This window comes from Raphanus sativus, chromosome 1, assembly GCF_000801105.2.
Source record: "Raphanus sativus cultivar WK10039 chromosome 1, ASM80110v3, whole genome shotgun sequence".
Classification (NCBI taxonomy): domain Eukaryota; kingdom Viridiplantae; phylum Streptophyta; class Magnoliopsida; order Brassicales; family Brassicaceae; genus Raphanus; species Raphanus sativus.
In genome coordinates, this window is record NC_079511.1 from 4,301,510 (window position 1) to 4,314,408 (window position 12,899).

Sequence of the window (12,899 nt, forward strand, 5' to 3'; positions counted from 1 at the left end):
ATAAGATCTTCAAATGAAGTCTTGTTATAAATATATATAAAAAAAATTCTTTATTTATAGCAGAAGAAAAGTCTTTGCTGTTGCCTTAACCACTTAACTTCCCTCTTTTTTCTTCCCTTTTTCTGTTTTTCATTTTCTCTTAGTTCACATGTACCTTTGTGTTAACCCTCTTGTCTTTTGTCTTTGTCCTACTACAAAGGTTTTGTATGGGCAATAGATTCTTATTAGAAGAGAACCTATATAATGTTTGTAACTTGTCACAAACATACACGACTTTTCTTCTAATTCTTACTTGCCTCGTCTCTACAACTTCACATGTCTGATTATCTTTGTGGACAGCATTTCGAGAAAGCTCCAGGAAAAATCCGCTGAGTTTATCATGTATATGTTGTCTTCACATGTTTACCAGCTCATGACCACCATAGGTACGCGCACATCAGAAAAAGAAACATCATTACAATTCTTTTTGGGATTATATAAACAACCTTTCTTTTTGAACATGATAAGAACTTAACTCCTAACGAAACGTTACCATGTGTGTGTACGTGTTTGGTGACAAAAAGGTTACCGGAGACACTTATTGAGACAGGGAGGATGGGTCGTTGCTTTGATCATGTTCTTGTCTTTGTTTGAAACTGCAATCTCCCAAAACCAAAGTTCTGATCCAGAAGCAACACAAGTCTTGCAGTTACATTACCAAGATGGACATGTAAGTCGTATATTTTTATTATTTAAGTCCACTAATCAATATACTTCATTAGATGTTAGCTGAATATTAGAACACCCTTTGGAAATGAAAAAAAAAAACTGTTTCTAGCATTCTTCATTAGCTTTCTTGATATGCAAGTCACGTGGCGAGTTTTCAAAACCCTAATCTATATGATTAATTGCAGGTGGTGGTGGACAATGGAATTTTTCAATTAATTTTGTCAAATCCTGAGGGATTTGTAACCGGAGTCCGGTACAATGGTATAGAAAATGTTCTTGACTACACCGGCAATGAACATGATAGAGGGTAAGAATATCTATGTGACTCAGACACTGCCCTAATTCGAGTGTTTAAACTCCATGATACTGAAATTCAATTGTTCTGATTACTGCAGTTACTGGGACTTAGTGTGGAATTTTCCAGGGAAAAAAATTAAGAAGTCCAAAGGCACATTAGACCGGTAGATAACTCTCTGTTTATAGTTAATACCAATAATCCTCCAATGTAAAACTTACTTGGACTAGTTCACAGGATTGAAGCAACAAAGATGGAAGTGATAACGCAGAACGATGATAAGATAGAGCTATCGTTTTCAAGGACTTGGAATGCTTCTTTAACGACGGCTCTTCCTGTGAATATAGACAAGAGGTTGTTACATAGCAAAGTAAACAAAGCTTTAGTGTTTTGGAATCAATCTTAACGGCATTTGAGTTGATTTTCAGGTTTGTAATGCTGCCGAACTCGTCGGGGTTCTACAGTTACGCCATCTTCGAGAGGCTAAAAGGGTGGCCTGCTGTTGAGCTCGATAATATTCGATTAGTATTTAAGCTAAACCAGGACAAGTAATGATTCTCTTCCTTAGCTATAGTAGAAGTGAATGTTGTTATGATAGTGTTATTATTCCACTTGTTATTTTTTTGTGTAGGTTTCATTACATGGCGATTTCAGATGAGAGGCAAAGGTACATGCCTCTACCAGAAGATCGGATTCCTCCTCGAGGTAAATCTCTTGATTATCCAGAGGCTGTTCAGCTTCTTGACCCTATCGAGCCCGAGCTTAAAGGAGAGGTAATAAAAAAACTCATCTCAGCTTGAAAACAGAGCAATCAAAACAGAGGAAACAGAGGATCATTAATCTTTGGTCACCTTTATTACAGGTGGATGATAAGTATGAATACTCAATGGAGAGTAAAGACATAAAAGTTCATGGATGGATAAGCACGAATGACTCTGTTGGTTTCTGGCAAATCACTCCCAGCAACGAGTTTCGTTCTGCTGGTCCTCTCAAGCAGTTTCTAGGCTCCCATGTCGGTCCAACCAACCTCGCGGTGAGCATAGGCTTTTCTACATTAGAAAGTTGGTATATAAGATGGTTTATAATTCATGTGTGTGTGTGAAATGGAAACAGGTATTCCACAGCACTCACTATGTTGGAGCAGAACTAATCATGAGCTTTGAAGAAGGTGAAGCATGGAAGAAAGTGTTTGGACCTGTCTTTATTTATCTTAACTCTTTCCCTAAAGGAGTTGATCCTCTCTTGCTTTGGAATCAAGCCAAGAACCAGGTCTGTCACATACATAAAATAAGTAGATATGCAATAATGTAAGAATAAAAGAGCTGAGTTGAGTTGGCTGTTTGTTTCAGACAAAGATTGAAGAAGAGAAATGGCCTTATAAATTCACAGCGTCAACTGACTTCCCTTCATCTGACCAAAGAGGATCTGTTACCGGCAGATTACTTGTTCGAGACCGGTACACTATTTACTTTTTTCTTCCTTAAAACTATGTCATTGCCCAGGAGCCGGTTCACAAGCCCAAAAAGGATTAGTCGGTTGGGTATCAACCCGCTGGATATCCCCGGGTCAAAAAAAAATCATGTCATTGTCACATAAAACATTCCTAAGCTGTTGTTTGATTATGTAACAGATACATAAGCAGTGAGGATATACCTGCGAATGGTTCCTACGTTGGTTTAGCTGCACCAGGAGATGTTGGTTCATGGCAAAGAGAATACAAAGTAATTCTTTCAACACATTCATACATGATTCCTTCTTTCTCCCTCTAGTTTTCATGGTAATTATAAAAGATTTCAATTACATTTGACAGAGCTATCAGTTCTGGTCAAAGGCCGACGAGAAAGGATACTTTTCTATCAACAATGTGAGAACCGGTCGTTACAATCTCTATGCATTTGTTCCTGGATTCATCGGTGATTACCACAACGCAACCGTTTTCGACATCTCTCCAGGTCCGAAAACAACAACTAAACTGTTCCAATACATATTGTTACTAACAAAGAGTTAAATATTTGGAACCAGGTACGAATATTAGCCTAGGCGACTTGGTGTATGAGCCTCCAAGAGACGGTGTAACTCTATGGGAGATCGGTGTACCAGACCGAACCGCTGCAGAGTTCTACATTCCTGATCCTAACCCGACGTTTACAAACAAACTATACCTTAACCGTTCTGATAAGTACAGACAATATGGATTATGGGAACGGTATGCAGAACTGTACCCTGATAAAGATATGGTTTACAATGTCGATGTTGATGACTACTCTAAAAACTGGTTCTACATGCAAGTTACAAGGTTGGTTGGTTACCTTCTAACTTTAATTTCAAAGCGGTACTAGAAAGATGAAACTTCGTTAATGTGTGCAAGAATATGTTTTGTAGGAAGCAACCAAATGGAGGATACAACGGTACTACATGGGAAATCAAATTTAAACTCGACGATAAAATGAAAAACTTCACTGGAAATTTCAAACTAAGAATCGCTCTAGCCACATCAAACGTAGCAGAAATGCAGGTGGGCTTTGATTGAACGAACACTCTTCTTTCTACTATAGCAAGTGAAAACATTCGTTTGATATTTTTTTGGTTTTATCTATCTAGGTTCGTGTGAACGATGTTTCTGTGAAGAATCCACCATTGTTTACGACGGGGGAAATAGGAAAAGATAATACGATCGCAAGACATGGTATACATGGACTCTATTGGCTATACAGTGTGGATGTGCCTGGTGCTTCTCTTCGCCATGGAAATAACTCCATATATCTAACCCAACCGCTTGCCAAAAGCCCTTTTCAAGGACTCATGTACGACTATATTCGTCTCGAGTATCCTGATTCCATCAGTCACCTCACTTAGATTTGTTTTCGGTCTCTATATTATAAAGTTGATTTTAATATATATACACACATTCTTTTCTCAGTCTTTAGATCATTTACTAATCTTATTTTTCTCCAAGAAGGCTTGGAATCAAAAACAAAATGAACATATAGCACATGGTTTTGGTTTAATATCTACACGTCCTTAGGATATAATTCAGAGCTTTTGGTTTCTACCAAGCAAGAAAGGGATTCAGAGATCAAAATCAAGCTTGAGTAAGATGCCTCTCGAACCATTTCAGATTAGCGAAGTGAACTAGCTTAAACTGTGGCCAAAAAAAAAGCAGACAACAATGCTCAATCTGATTTCATGTTTTGAAACTGGACACAGCCAGAGTGTAAGAACAAAAGCTGTTAAGTAATTAGAGCTCGGTTTTTTGGCTCGACCCAAGCAACCAGCTCCAGAAAGATAACTTACTTGATGGATGCTTATGTTTAGGGTCATCTAGATTAGCATTGCAGAGGTTGTTAAAAGCATGCTTGAGATGAGGGGTCACCACTTTGGCCTGTAAGACAAAAAAAGAGTCATGATTCATGAATGTGTAGTCTTAACGAAGAAAATGTAAATATTTGTAAGAATACCTTGAAATCTTCAAGAGGACAGAAATCTTTTCCATCACAACCCTGTTGGCAAAAAAAATGGATAAAACTTGTAAGGAGATGTTAGGAAGCATAAGATAAAAAAAAAACTTATTTCTCAAGAAAGTTTTGTCTCAATAGAGCTGAAGTTGAGTTTGCCTTTATTAATCAGATGGAAACTTACTGGAAGTGCAATAGGATTCTCGTTGTGCAGAACCTGGACGAAGTACTTAGGCGAGGAAGCTGCAGGACAACTGTAGAGGACAAGCATGTTGTTCGCACCAAAAGGAGCCATGGTGCTGCCTTTAAAGTCCCTGGTTTTAGGAGGCTGGGGAGGGAGTTCCAATGGTTTCTCCTTCTGTATTTTCTCAAACTCTGAAATATTTCAAACCTTTTTTTTAAGAAACAAGCCTTAAAAGGAGAAATTATCTGTTTCACAACAATGCAAATGCAAGGAATCTGACCAGATGCATCAAGGAAAAGCCCAAGAAGACAAGAGAAGGGAACTATTGTTTCGGCATGTGCGAACCTAAGTCTTGCTTTCTCGTAACTTCCTGGTGGGAGATTTTCTGCATGACAAAATAATTAAATCTGGTTAGCAAGATGATAAAAGAATAATTCCTTCTTTCTGAGTTTCAAGTTGGGCATTTACCTTCACGGGCCTTGATAGCTTCTTCCATCGAATGCAAAACATCTTCGAGCAATGGAACTCCCATTTTGTAGTTCAAGGAGTTTCCATAACCTTTGAGAATAAACACTTCCAAGTCATCTGCCCATTCCAACAAAGTAACCTGCAGTTGATTGTGTGTTACACATAACTAACCTTAAATCCATAAGGTAAAGAATATTCAAACATTAAAGAAAGAATATTCAAATTGTACCTCAGATGGCGTGAAAAGTTCACAGCTTTGATTAGTTACGTTAAGCAATGATGCTTCCTGAAATTTTGAAAAAAAAAAAACTTTAAGCATTCCAATCGATTCAAGTACGTGTGATATAGTCCACAGGAAATGAAGGTAATAAAATGTTGACGAAAAGCAAGAAGGACGCACCTGCTTGCACAGAAACCAGAGAGAAGAAATGTCCTGTTTCGTGAAACTTAAACCATGCCTCTTTGCAACGGAAGCTGTAATCTTATTCAGAACAGGTTCCTTGAGCTTATCCACAGCAGGCTCTTTAGCTTTTCTATAACTCTGCATTCACAGACCATTAAAAAAGGTAAAACTCGGAAGCAAATAACCTTAATTGCTATATTGAGGATGAGTCAATCAAATCTATACCTTGTAGTTTTGACAACATTCAAAAAACCTCAGCTTGGTATCACTAGCACGATTCTCACTAGTGACAGCGAATGCTCTGTTACGTCCTGGTCCCAGATCTCCTTTCTCACTGAATAAACCCATTCCAAATGCCACAGCACTTGCAGATGCCCGTGGAATCTACAAATAGACTTAAACCATTCAAGAAACATCTTCAACCAAAAAAGAACTTGCTTGGCCAGAAAAAAAAACGAAACTTCAAAAGCAACCACCAACCTGTGTAGCTCTTATGGTATAGACGTCAGGGTGATAATCCTCCTCGAACAAAGTAGGAAACCGTTCCCTGACCCTGATTCCAAGCTGGTACAACTCATCCTCGCCTTGCCTGATCAGCTCTCCGCCTTTCACTTTCCCTTGCCAAGGAGATACCCATTTTCCTAACCAACCAGGAATCTTGTCTGAAGGCAAGTTCCTAGCTTCAGCGTCTCTCACCAGTTCCTTTAACCTACCAGCCAAGTTCTCCAGTTCCCGCAACCTTTTCTTGGTCGGAGAACGAGTCCCGTGTCTAGCCTAGCATGTTAAACAAAACCCCATCACTTCAGTGTACTATTCATCAATCCTCATCACATTTTTCTCCAAGATATATAAGTTAAAGCTTACCACAAGGTTAAGGTGGATAGGTGTGCACTCGCTGGGGACATTTGACCCTTCAATTAAATTTTGTGTGACATCTTTCGAAACAGAGTATCTGCATTACCAAATCCAAATTAATAATTACAACTCATCATTATTGTAGACAAGTAAACAGTAATCCGACCAGTTAGGTTATACAAATTCAGACCAAGACGAGAAGTGTTGTTCCTAATTCGATGAAAAAAATATACGAGAGAGTTTTGTAATAAAGAGTGAAAGGGGAAAGAACCTGGTGACGGTGGATAAGTGATGACGAACATCGAAACCACCTTGATCTGCCTGTGAAATAACGAATAAACAACACACCAGTAAGATCCAAACAGTCTTCATCGTCATCTCTCGCTCGCGCTTTCTTATTTCCTTCAAGAGGATGGTCCTCAAAACTCTCCGTCTTCCTTATAACACGCTACTGCTTCGGGTCACACGTAATAACAGCACATGGGTCACGGACACGTGTCTATTCGTACCGTTTAATGGTTAAGTCTTCTGATCTCCAAATATTTTTTGTAATTGGTTTGGTCCGGTCTTTCAGTAACCGAAAGCGGTTCTTAAAAGCACACAACTTCAATAGTTTATAAATGTGGAAGAAACCAGCAACCATGAAAACTGAAATAAAAAATGGATTCAAAAACAAGAACCATAGATGAAGTGGACAGAGGCGGACTCACGTTGGAGAATATTGAAAAACAAGAACCGTAGATGAAGCAACAAGACTCGTTTGTTTCTCCTACTGTCAATGCTAACACCATTGACTGACTCGTGAACCAAAATATCAAACAAAGATTCCTCAGAACACATGCAAGGCTAATCACAAAAAAATATATTACCGCCTATTGAAGGGGAGAGCTAACTACAGCTGGGAACAAGTTCAATATGCCCTTTGATAACATAAAAAGAATAAAATAAAAGAACCAATCTTACAGCTAATTGTTGGGATCATACTTTATTCAAAGCAACGTTGGGTCAAACGCATTTGACAATTTCGTGACCAATACTTCTCTCTCTCTTCTTTCTCTTTTCCAGTGCTTGAAATGTGTGTCTGCACGTTTAACCTGTCATGAGGAATGAGGTCCAACCTCCACGCCACGGTTTATAAAGACTAATTAATTATCTACTGCATTTGCAAACTCCAAGAAGAGGAAAGACTCATGGAGGAGTTTCAAATTCCAGAACCAGGACGTCACAACAACACGAGCGACATTCGATCCCTTGAGCACAATCAACGCAAATGGTGGATCTCTGTTTTCTCCTGCGGCTTCTTGATCTTAGCCGGAGACTCCCTCGTCATGCTTCTCTTGAACTTCTACTACGTCCAAGACAACCGTTCAGAGAATGATCAAGACCAACAGTACAGAGGAACATGGACGCAAGCTCTGCTTCAGAACGTTGCCTTCCCCATCCTGATCCCACTCTTCTTCATCTTTCCTTCACCAAAACCAAAACCGGAAACAGTCTCTGATCAAACCAACAATCGCCATCCTCCCTTTCTCCGTGTTATCTTGCTGTACGTTTCTCTTGGTGTTCTTGTCTCTGTTTACAGCAAGTTGTATGCGCTGGCTAGATTATACGTAGGTTGGGGTATCTTGGTACCAGCTCAGCTGGTACTAACCTCCCTCTTCTCAGCTTTCATAAACCGTCTCAAGTTCAACAGATGGATCATCGTGTCCATACTCTTCACACTTGCGGCCGACTTCTTCTGCTCCCCTGCGTTTTCCGGAGCTCCCACCGAAGATGAATCTTATACTCACGGCATCAAGGCTTGGCTGATACTCATACTACCTACCCTCGCCTTCTCCTTGTCTCTCTCCCTAACGCAGCTCGGCTTCGAGAAAGTCTTGGCCAAGACAAAGCGGTATGGTGGTAACAACAAGAAGATGGTAGTGTTCCGGATGGTGCTGGAGATGCAAATCTGCGTTTCCTTCGTCGCCACGCTCATTTGCCTAGCGGGTCTGTTTGCTAGCGGTGAGTTCAAGGAGTTAAAAGGAGATAGCGAGAGGTTTAAGAAAGGGAGAACTTACTACGCTCTGAGTTTGGTCGGTTTAGCTCTCTCTTGGCAGGTTTGGGGGGTGGGGCTGTTAGGTCTGGTGCTCTTGGTGTCCGGTTTATTCGCTGATGTTGTGCATATGTGCGCTTCACCGGTTGTGGCTCTGCTCGTTGTGCTGGCTTTTGATTTCGAGGGTGATGAGTTTGGTTGGCAGAGAAGAGGTGCTTTGTTAGGAGCAGTCTTGGCTCTAGCTTCTTACTTCTATCACCTGCACAAAACAAAGAAGAAGGAGACGGCAGAACTGAACAAAAGAGAGAACAACGACAACAACAGCGAAGAAGAAGCTTAAAGTCTCTGCTCTTTTGTGTGTACAATAATGTATAGATGATTATTTATGTGTCCTGCAAGTAACATTTATTGATTTCGAAAGTTGTATACATCCAAATGAGAGACTTACTAATAATACATATCACAACAACAGCTATAAAATAATCATCTCTCAGCTATAGATAACGAATGCAAGCGCCTTTATAACTCTTCTCTTACATAACCCATTCCTCGAATCTACCAAGTCTATTGGTCGCATTCTTCTTCTTCCAGAAGGGCTTGATCTCTGTGAAATTACCAGTTTTCTGCAAGTAAAAGTATAAGCTTCATCAGTCAACTAAAAGCAGTGTGATCAGTATATACACAATCCACACCAGAGTACCTTAAGGCAAAGGCTTCTGGTTGTGTCACAGACAGGGTAATCACGAGGACAACAATGACGACCGTCTTTGCAACACACAGCAGACTCTAACTCGCAGCATTTCCACGAGAGACACAAACCGAACAAGTTTCTCGCACAGCAACAAGTCTCGTTAGCTGAGCAATAGGTGAAAAGGTTGCATTTCGTGGGGCCTGGAGGTGACGGTGGAGGAGGGTTTGGATGCGTCTTGACGGGATACGAAGCGAGCATGTTGATTCCACATACTCCTTCTGAACTTCCCGTGTTACGCTGCATGTGCATAAACCCATCCATTCCCCAGCTTTTTCCCCACGAGTTCTTCACGATCCAGTAATCAACACCGTTCTCTGAACCGTATCCTACGATAAGCACTGCGTGGTCCAGTGATGTCGAACATGGGCCAGAGAATATTCCCTGCATTGATTTCAAACAAAGAAAACTTTAGACGTTCAGAGTATAGAGTAGGTGCATCTGTATATCATCCAACACACCTTAGAGTATAGCTGAAACGCTCTCTCGCTGCCACAGATACCAACACTAACAGGCTGAGCCGCTACAGCTTCAAGTAACGCTTTCTCGTCATTTGATTTCACACCAGCATAGCTATCAATTGTCACAACCCGTGTTTTCAACTGCAAAACAGAAGAGACACACATATGTGATGTCAAGTATCAAGGAAGCAACACAGGGAGGAAGAGAAAGCAAAGTGTGATAACCTTATCCTTCTTGCAGGTACCATCACGTTCTTGATAAGGATAATCTTTCTCAGTGTCGATTCCATGGTTTTTAATGACAAATTGAAAAGCGTAGTCCATGAGACCACCATTGCAGCCATCGTTGTAGGACTTGTCACAATCGATGAGTTCTTGCTCAGAGAGGCTGATGAGATCTCCTGTTACAATCTGGTTGATTCCTTCCATAGCTCCAGTCGCCGAGAAAGACCAACACGCTCCTATAAATGTGTACCACAACAAATAATCAGTAACGACACATCTGAGAAACAGTGTTCTAATTTGCTGAAACTCTGCCTGAAATAAACACATCTCTCACAAACTTTTTATATATTAGTCTCTCAGGCAATGAATGTAATACACGAAACAAGATAACTTCTATTTATAATTATGAAAAGAAAAGTAGAAAACTTATTATACTCCTAAAAGGAAAAAGGCGTGAAAGAGATGCATTGTAGTCCCAAACTATGTCATGATGATTGGTCTTCATGTAACATAGATGAATAAGCATCCTTGTCCAGAATCCTAAAGATCCCAGATTTCAACTTTTTGTTACTTCTCCGATCTAAGTTCCATCCTAAAGTCTTGATCTTTGAATCACCCACTAACTCATTAAACTAAAAAAGCTCCTAACAAATCTGAAATCTGATGAACAGAGAGCTAAAAATCAAAAAGTACCGCAGCTTCCTTGATCTTTGACATTAGTAACAGCTCCTTTCTTCCTCCAATCAACAGAATCTGGAACCTTTCCACCGAATTTCTCAACACTCTGTCCCTTAGCCATCATCAGCAACGGAGCTGAAGAAGCAGAGAGTCCGAGACGAGAGGCCTTGAACTCGCGGTGAGTCAGATCCGCGAAGGCGTTGTCGAGTGAGAGAGTGTAAGTAGAGTTAGCGACGTCGTTGTGGCGTGTGACGAAGTCTTGATTGTCTTTAAAGATTTGGATCCTGCGTTGCCTCTCTGCTTCCGAAGCGTATGTTTTGCCGTGTCTCTGGCACCAAGCGTCGAACAGCTCGGAGATGTCGTCATCGGAAGATGATGATGACGAGAAGCTCAGAGATGAAACTAGAAGAAGGAAGAAGAAAGTGAGAGAGAGAAAGTAAGACGATGATGGTGACATCTCTTTCCTTACAGGGAAACCAAAACAAGAAGAGCTTTTTGTTTGGTCGTCGTCGTGGAGAGATAGTTTTTGTCCTAGTAATAAGGAGACTTTAGCCAGTAAGGATGCAACAACGTTTACAAAACGCGCGGCTGGCGTTTAGCGTTGAAAACTGAAGGGGCTTTTGTAATGATTGGACCCGGTTATCGATGATTGGGCCAGACAGGCTAGGCCCATTACAATCAAAATTCAAATGCTACTCTTAGTTGAAATCATTGTTTGTGTGTTTTTTTGGGTCAACAATAAATTAATTGTTAAATGTAAAACATAGCATATACTTTTGTAAGCAAAAAGAAAGCTACTTTAACCCTTTTTAGGTTATAAGACCACTCCCTGTTGGACCTACTTACGACTTTATGGCATTAGCCCTTTTTAGCATATACTTTTTAATTTCAATTAGTATACTATATATTACGATCACGCGGAGACCAGAGAGTAGTAGTAGTAACTAGTAAGTAACCAAGCAATACCAAATATGCTTTAGTTTTCAGAATTACTCATATAACACTAATCTCATATATATTATCAAATACGTTTACAATTCTTTCCACTATATACTTGCGAGAAAAAAAACATATAAGTGTGGCTAGTGGCTTATTATGATGAGTGATGATAGAGAATAGAACGAGTGACAAAGAAACAAACACATCTTCACACTGTTGAAAAGAAAGATAGTAGTGTGGCGTGGCGTTCAGTCTTTACCTAACTGTCGACAAGTAAAGGCTACTTTTTACTACTATATAATAATCAGCAAATACGAACGTGCCTTTTTCTCTTTTCGAAAAAGATAATATTTTTTCAATTCTAAGAACATTTATTGTTGTTTTATCAGAAGGTCATACATTAGAATATATGTTGTCCCCCATGTAAATGCATGTTTTAATTTAAACTGAAATCGATGGTAATTTCTTTTATAGATATCCATCCACAACTACTGTATTTGTCGGAAATAAGGTCATAGATCAAAAGTTTGAATATCAGGTTATATTAGGTAGGCTAACTGGCTAACGTTTGAAAAATTGCTTGTTATTAATGTCACAATACGACATCAGAATAAGAAAGTCTACATATTAAATTTTAGTAAATTAACGGGTCACCATAGTTTAATTGATATTATGCATTCCTGACATTTACTAGTATTATCATAACGCATACAATTCGGTAGTACCATAAACAGTAGTATAAAAAATATTAAAATGTAGTATAAAAAAATAAATGAAAAGGATTTAAAGTTATCAATGCTTATAATGATGAGTTGTCCTTTCATAATCTCGCTTCATTCAAAACGGTAGAGACAAACAAAGGTAGAAGAAGAAGAAGAAGAAGACGAAGTGAAGAGTGAAAAGAAAAAAAAATCTGAGCTTTAGCTTTTTTTTCTGTTTTCTTTTATACCTGATCATCAATCATCGATAAATTTAACTTTTTCTTGTCAAGTAAAAAAAGCTCATCAATCGAAGAAGAGAAATCGTCAAATGCTTCACTTTGGTTCCTCCCTTTCTTCATCAGAAAACTCGAGGAGGTGATCATCATCACCTAGGGATGTTGTATTGGGTTACCCAGCCCAACCCAACCCTATAAAATATAAACCCAACCCTATTCTAACCCAACCCAATATTAACCCTAATAGTCTATGCATGAAGGGGTTGGGTTAGGGTTACCCATTTCATAAAATCTTTTTAAAACAAAAGCAAATAATATTAACATGATTAACACTGTTTAGCTATTTTGAGAATTTGACGGAAAATGAGATTTTGCAATTCAACAAAAAAAACAAAATTTTTGTGTTTTTGGTAGAAAACCTTAATTTTTTGATTTGGACAGAAAAATTCAATTTCCAGGTTTTTGGTGGAAAAACTTATTTTTCTGGTTTTGGCAGAAAAACTCATTT

At 39.2% G+C, this 12,899-nt stretch overlaps 4 protein-coding genes across 5 annotated transcripts; 2 read left to right on the forward strand and 2 right to left on the reverse strand.

Moving 5' to 3' along the window:
• The first annotated feature begins 95 nt into the window (after positions 1-95).
• On the forward strand, positions 96-3,872 carry LOC130509837 (rhamnogalacturonate lyase B-like). The gene is made up of 15 exons (XM_057006085.1): positions 96-425; positions 564-709; positions 894-1,015; positions 1,104-1,169; positions 1,241-1,357; positions 1,432-1,551; positions 1,635-1,776; positions 1,866-2,036; positions 2,117-2,272; positions 2,353-2,459; positions 2,634-2,724; positions 2,814-2,955; positions 3,026-3,299; positions 3,386-3,518; positions 3,605-3,872. The coding sequence occupies exons 1-15, from the start codon at positions 380-382 to the stop codon at positions 3,857-3,859; spliced, it is 2,088 nt and encodes a 695-aa protein (XP_056862065.1). The 5' UTR covers positions 96-379; the 3' UTR covers positions 3,860-3,872.
• Positions 3,873-4,101: 229 nt separating this feature from the next.
• LOC108859120 (uncharacterized) lies at positions 4,102-6,791 on the reverse strand. Of its 2 annotated transcripts, XM_018632983.2 has the most exons (12): positions 6,640-6,791; positions 6,378-6,465; positions 5,994-6,287; positions 5,739-5,897; positions 5,511-5,651; positions 5,340-5,396; positions 5,111-5,249; positions 4,923-5,027; positions 4,643-4,833; positions 4,462-4,503; positions 4,298-4,385; positions 4,102-4,145 (listed from the first exon to the last, which is right to left on the reverse strand). In XM_018632983.2, exons 1-12 carry the CDS (start codon positions 6,744-6,746, stop codon positions 4,141-4,143), a joined length of 1,416 nt encoding a protein of 471 aa, XP_018488485.1. In that variant the 5' UTR covers positions 6,747-6,791; the 3' UTR covers positions 4,102-4,140. The 2 variants fall into 2 exon arrangements, with proteins under 2 accessions (XP_018488485.1, XP_018488479.1); XM_018632977.2 differs by having other exon boundaries at positions 4,102-4,385.
• Positions 6,792-7,243: 452 nt separating this feature from the next.
• LOC108859187 (probable purine permease 16) lies at positions 7,244-8,744 on the forward strand. Its single transcript, XM_018633055.2, has one exon. It carries the CDS (start codon positions 7,559-7,561, stop codon positions 8,741-8,743), a length of 1,185 nt encoding a protein of 394 aa, XP_018488557.1. The 5' UTR covers positions 7,244-7,558; the 3' UTR covers position 8,744.
• Positions 8,745-8,789: 45 nt separating this feature from the next.
• On the reverse strand, positions 8,790-11,045 carry LOC108859162 (low-temperature-induced cysteine proteinase). The gene is made up of 5 exons (XM_018633024.2): positions 10,531-11,045; positions 9,838-10,073; positions 9,613-9,753; positions 9,104-9,535; positions 8,790-9,026 (listed from the first exon to the last, which is right to left on the reverse strand). The coding sequence occupies exons 1-5, from the start codon at positions 10,970-10,972 to the stop codon at positions 8,937-8,939; spliced, it is 1,341 nt and encodes a 446-aa protein (XP_018488526.1). The 5' UTR covers positions 10,973-11,045; the 3' UTR covers positions 8,790-8,936.
• Between the last annotated feature and the right edge of the window lie 1,854 nt (positions 11,046-12,899).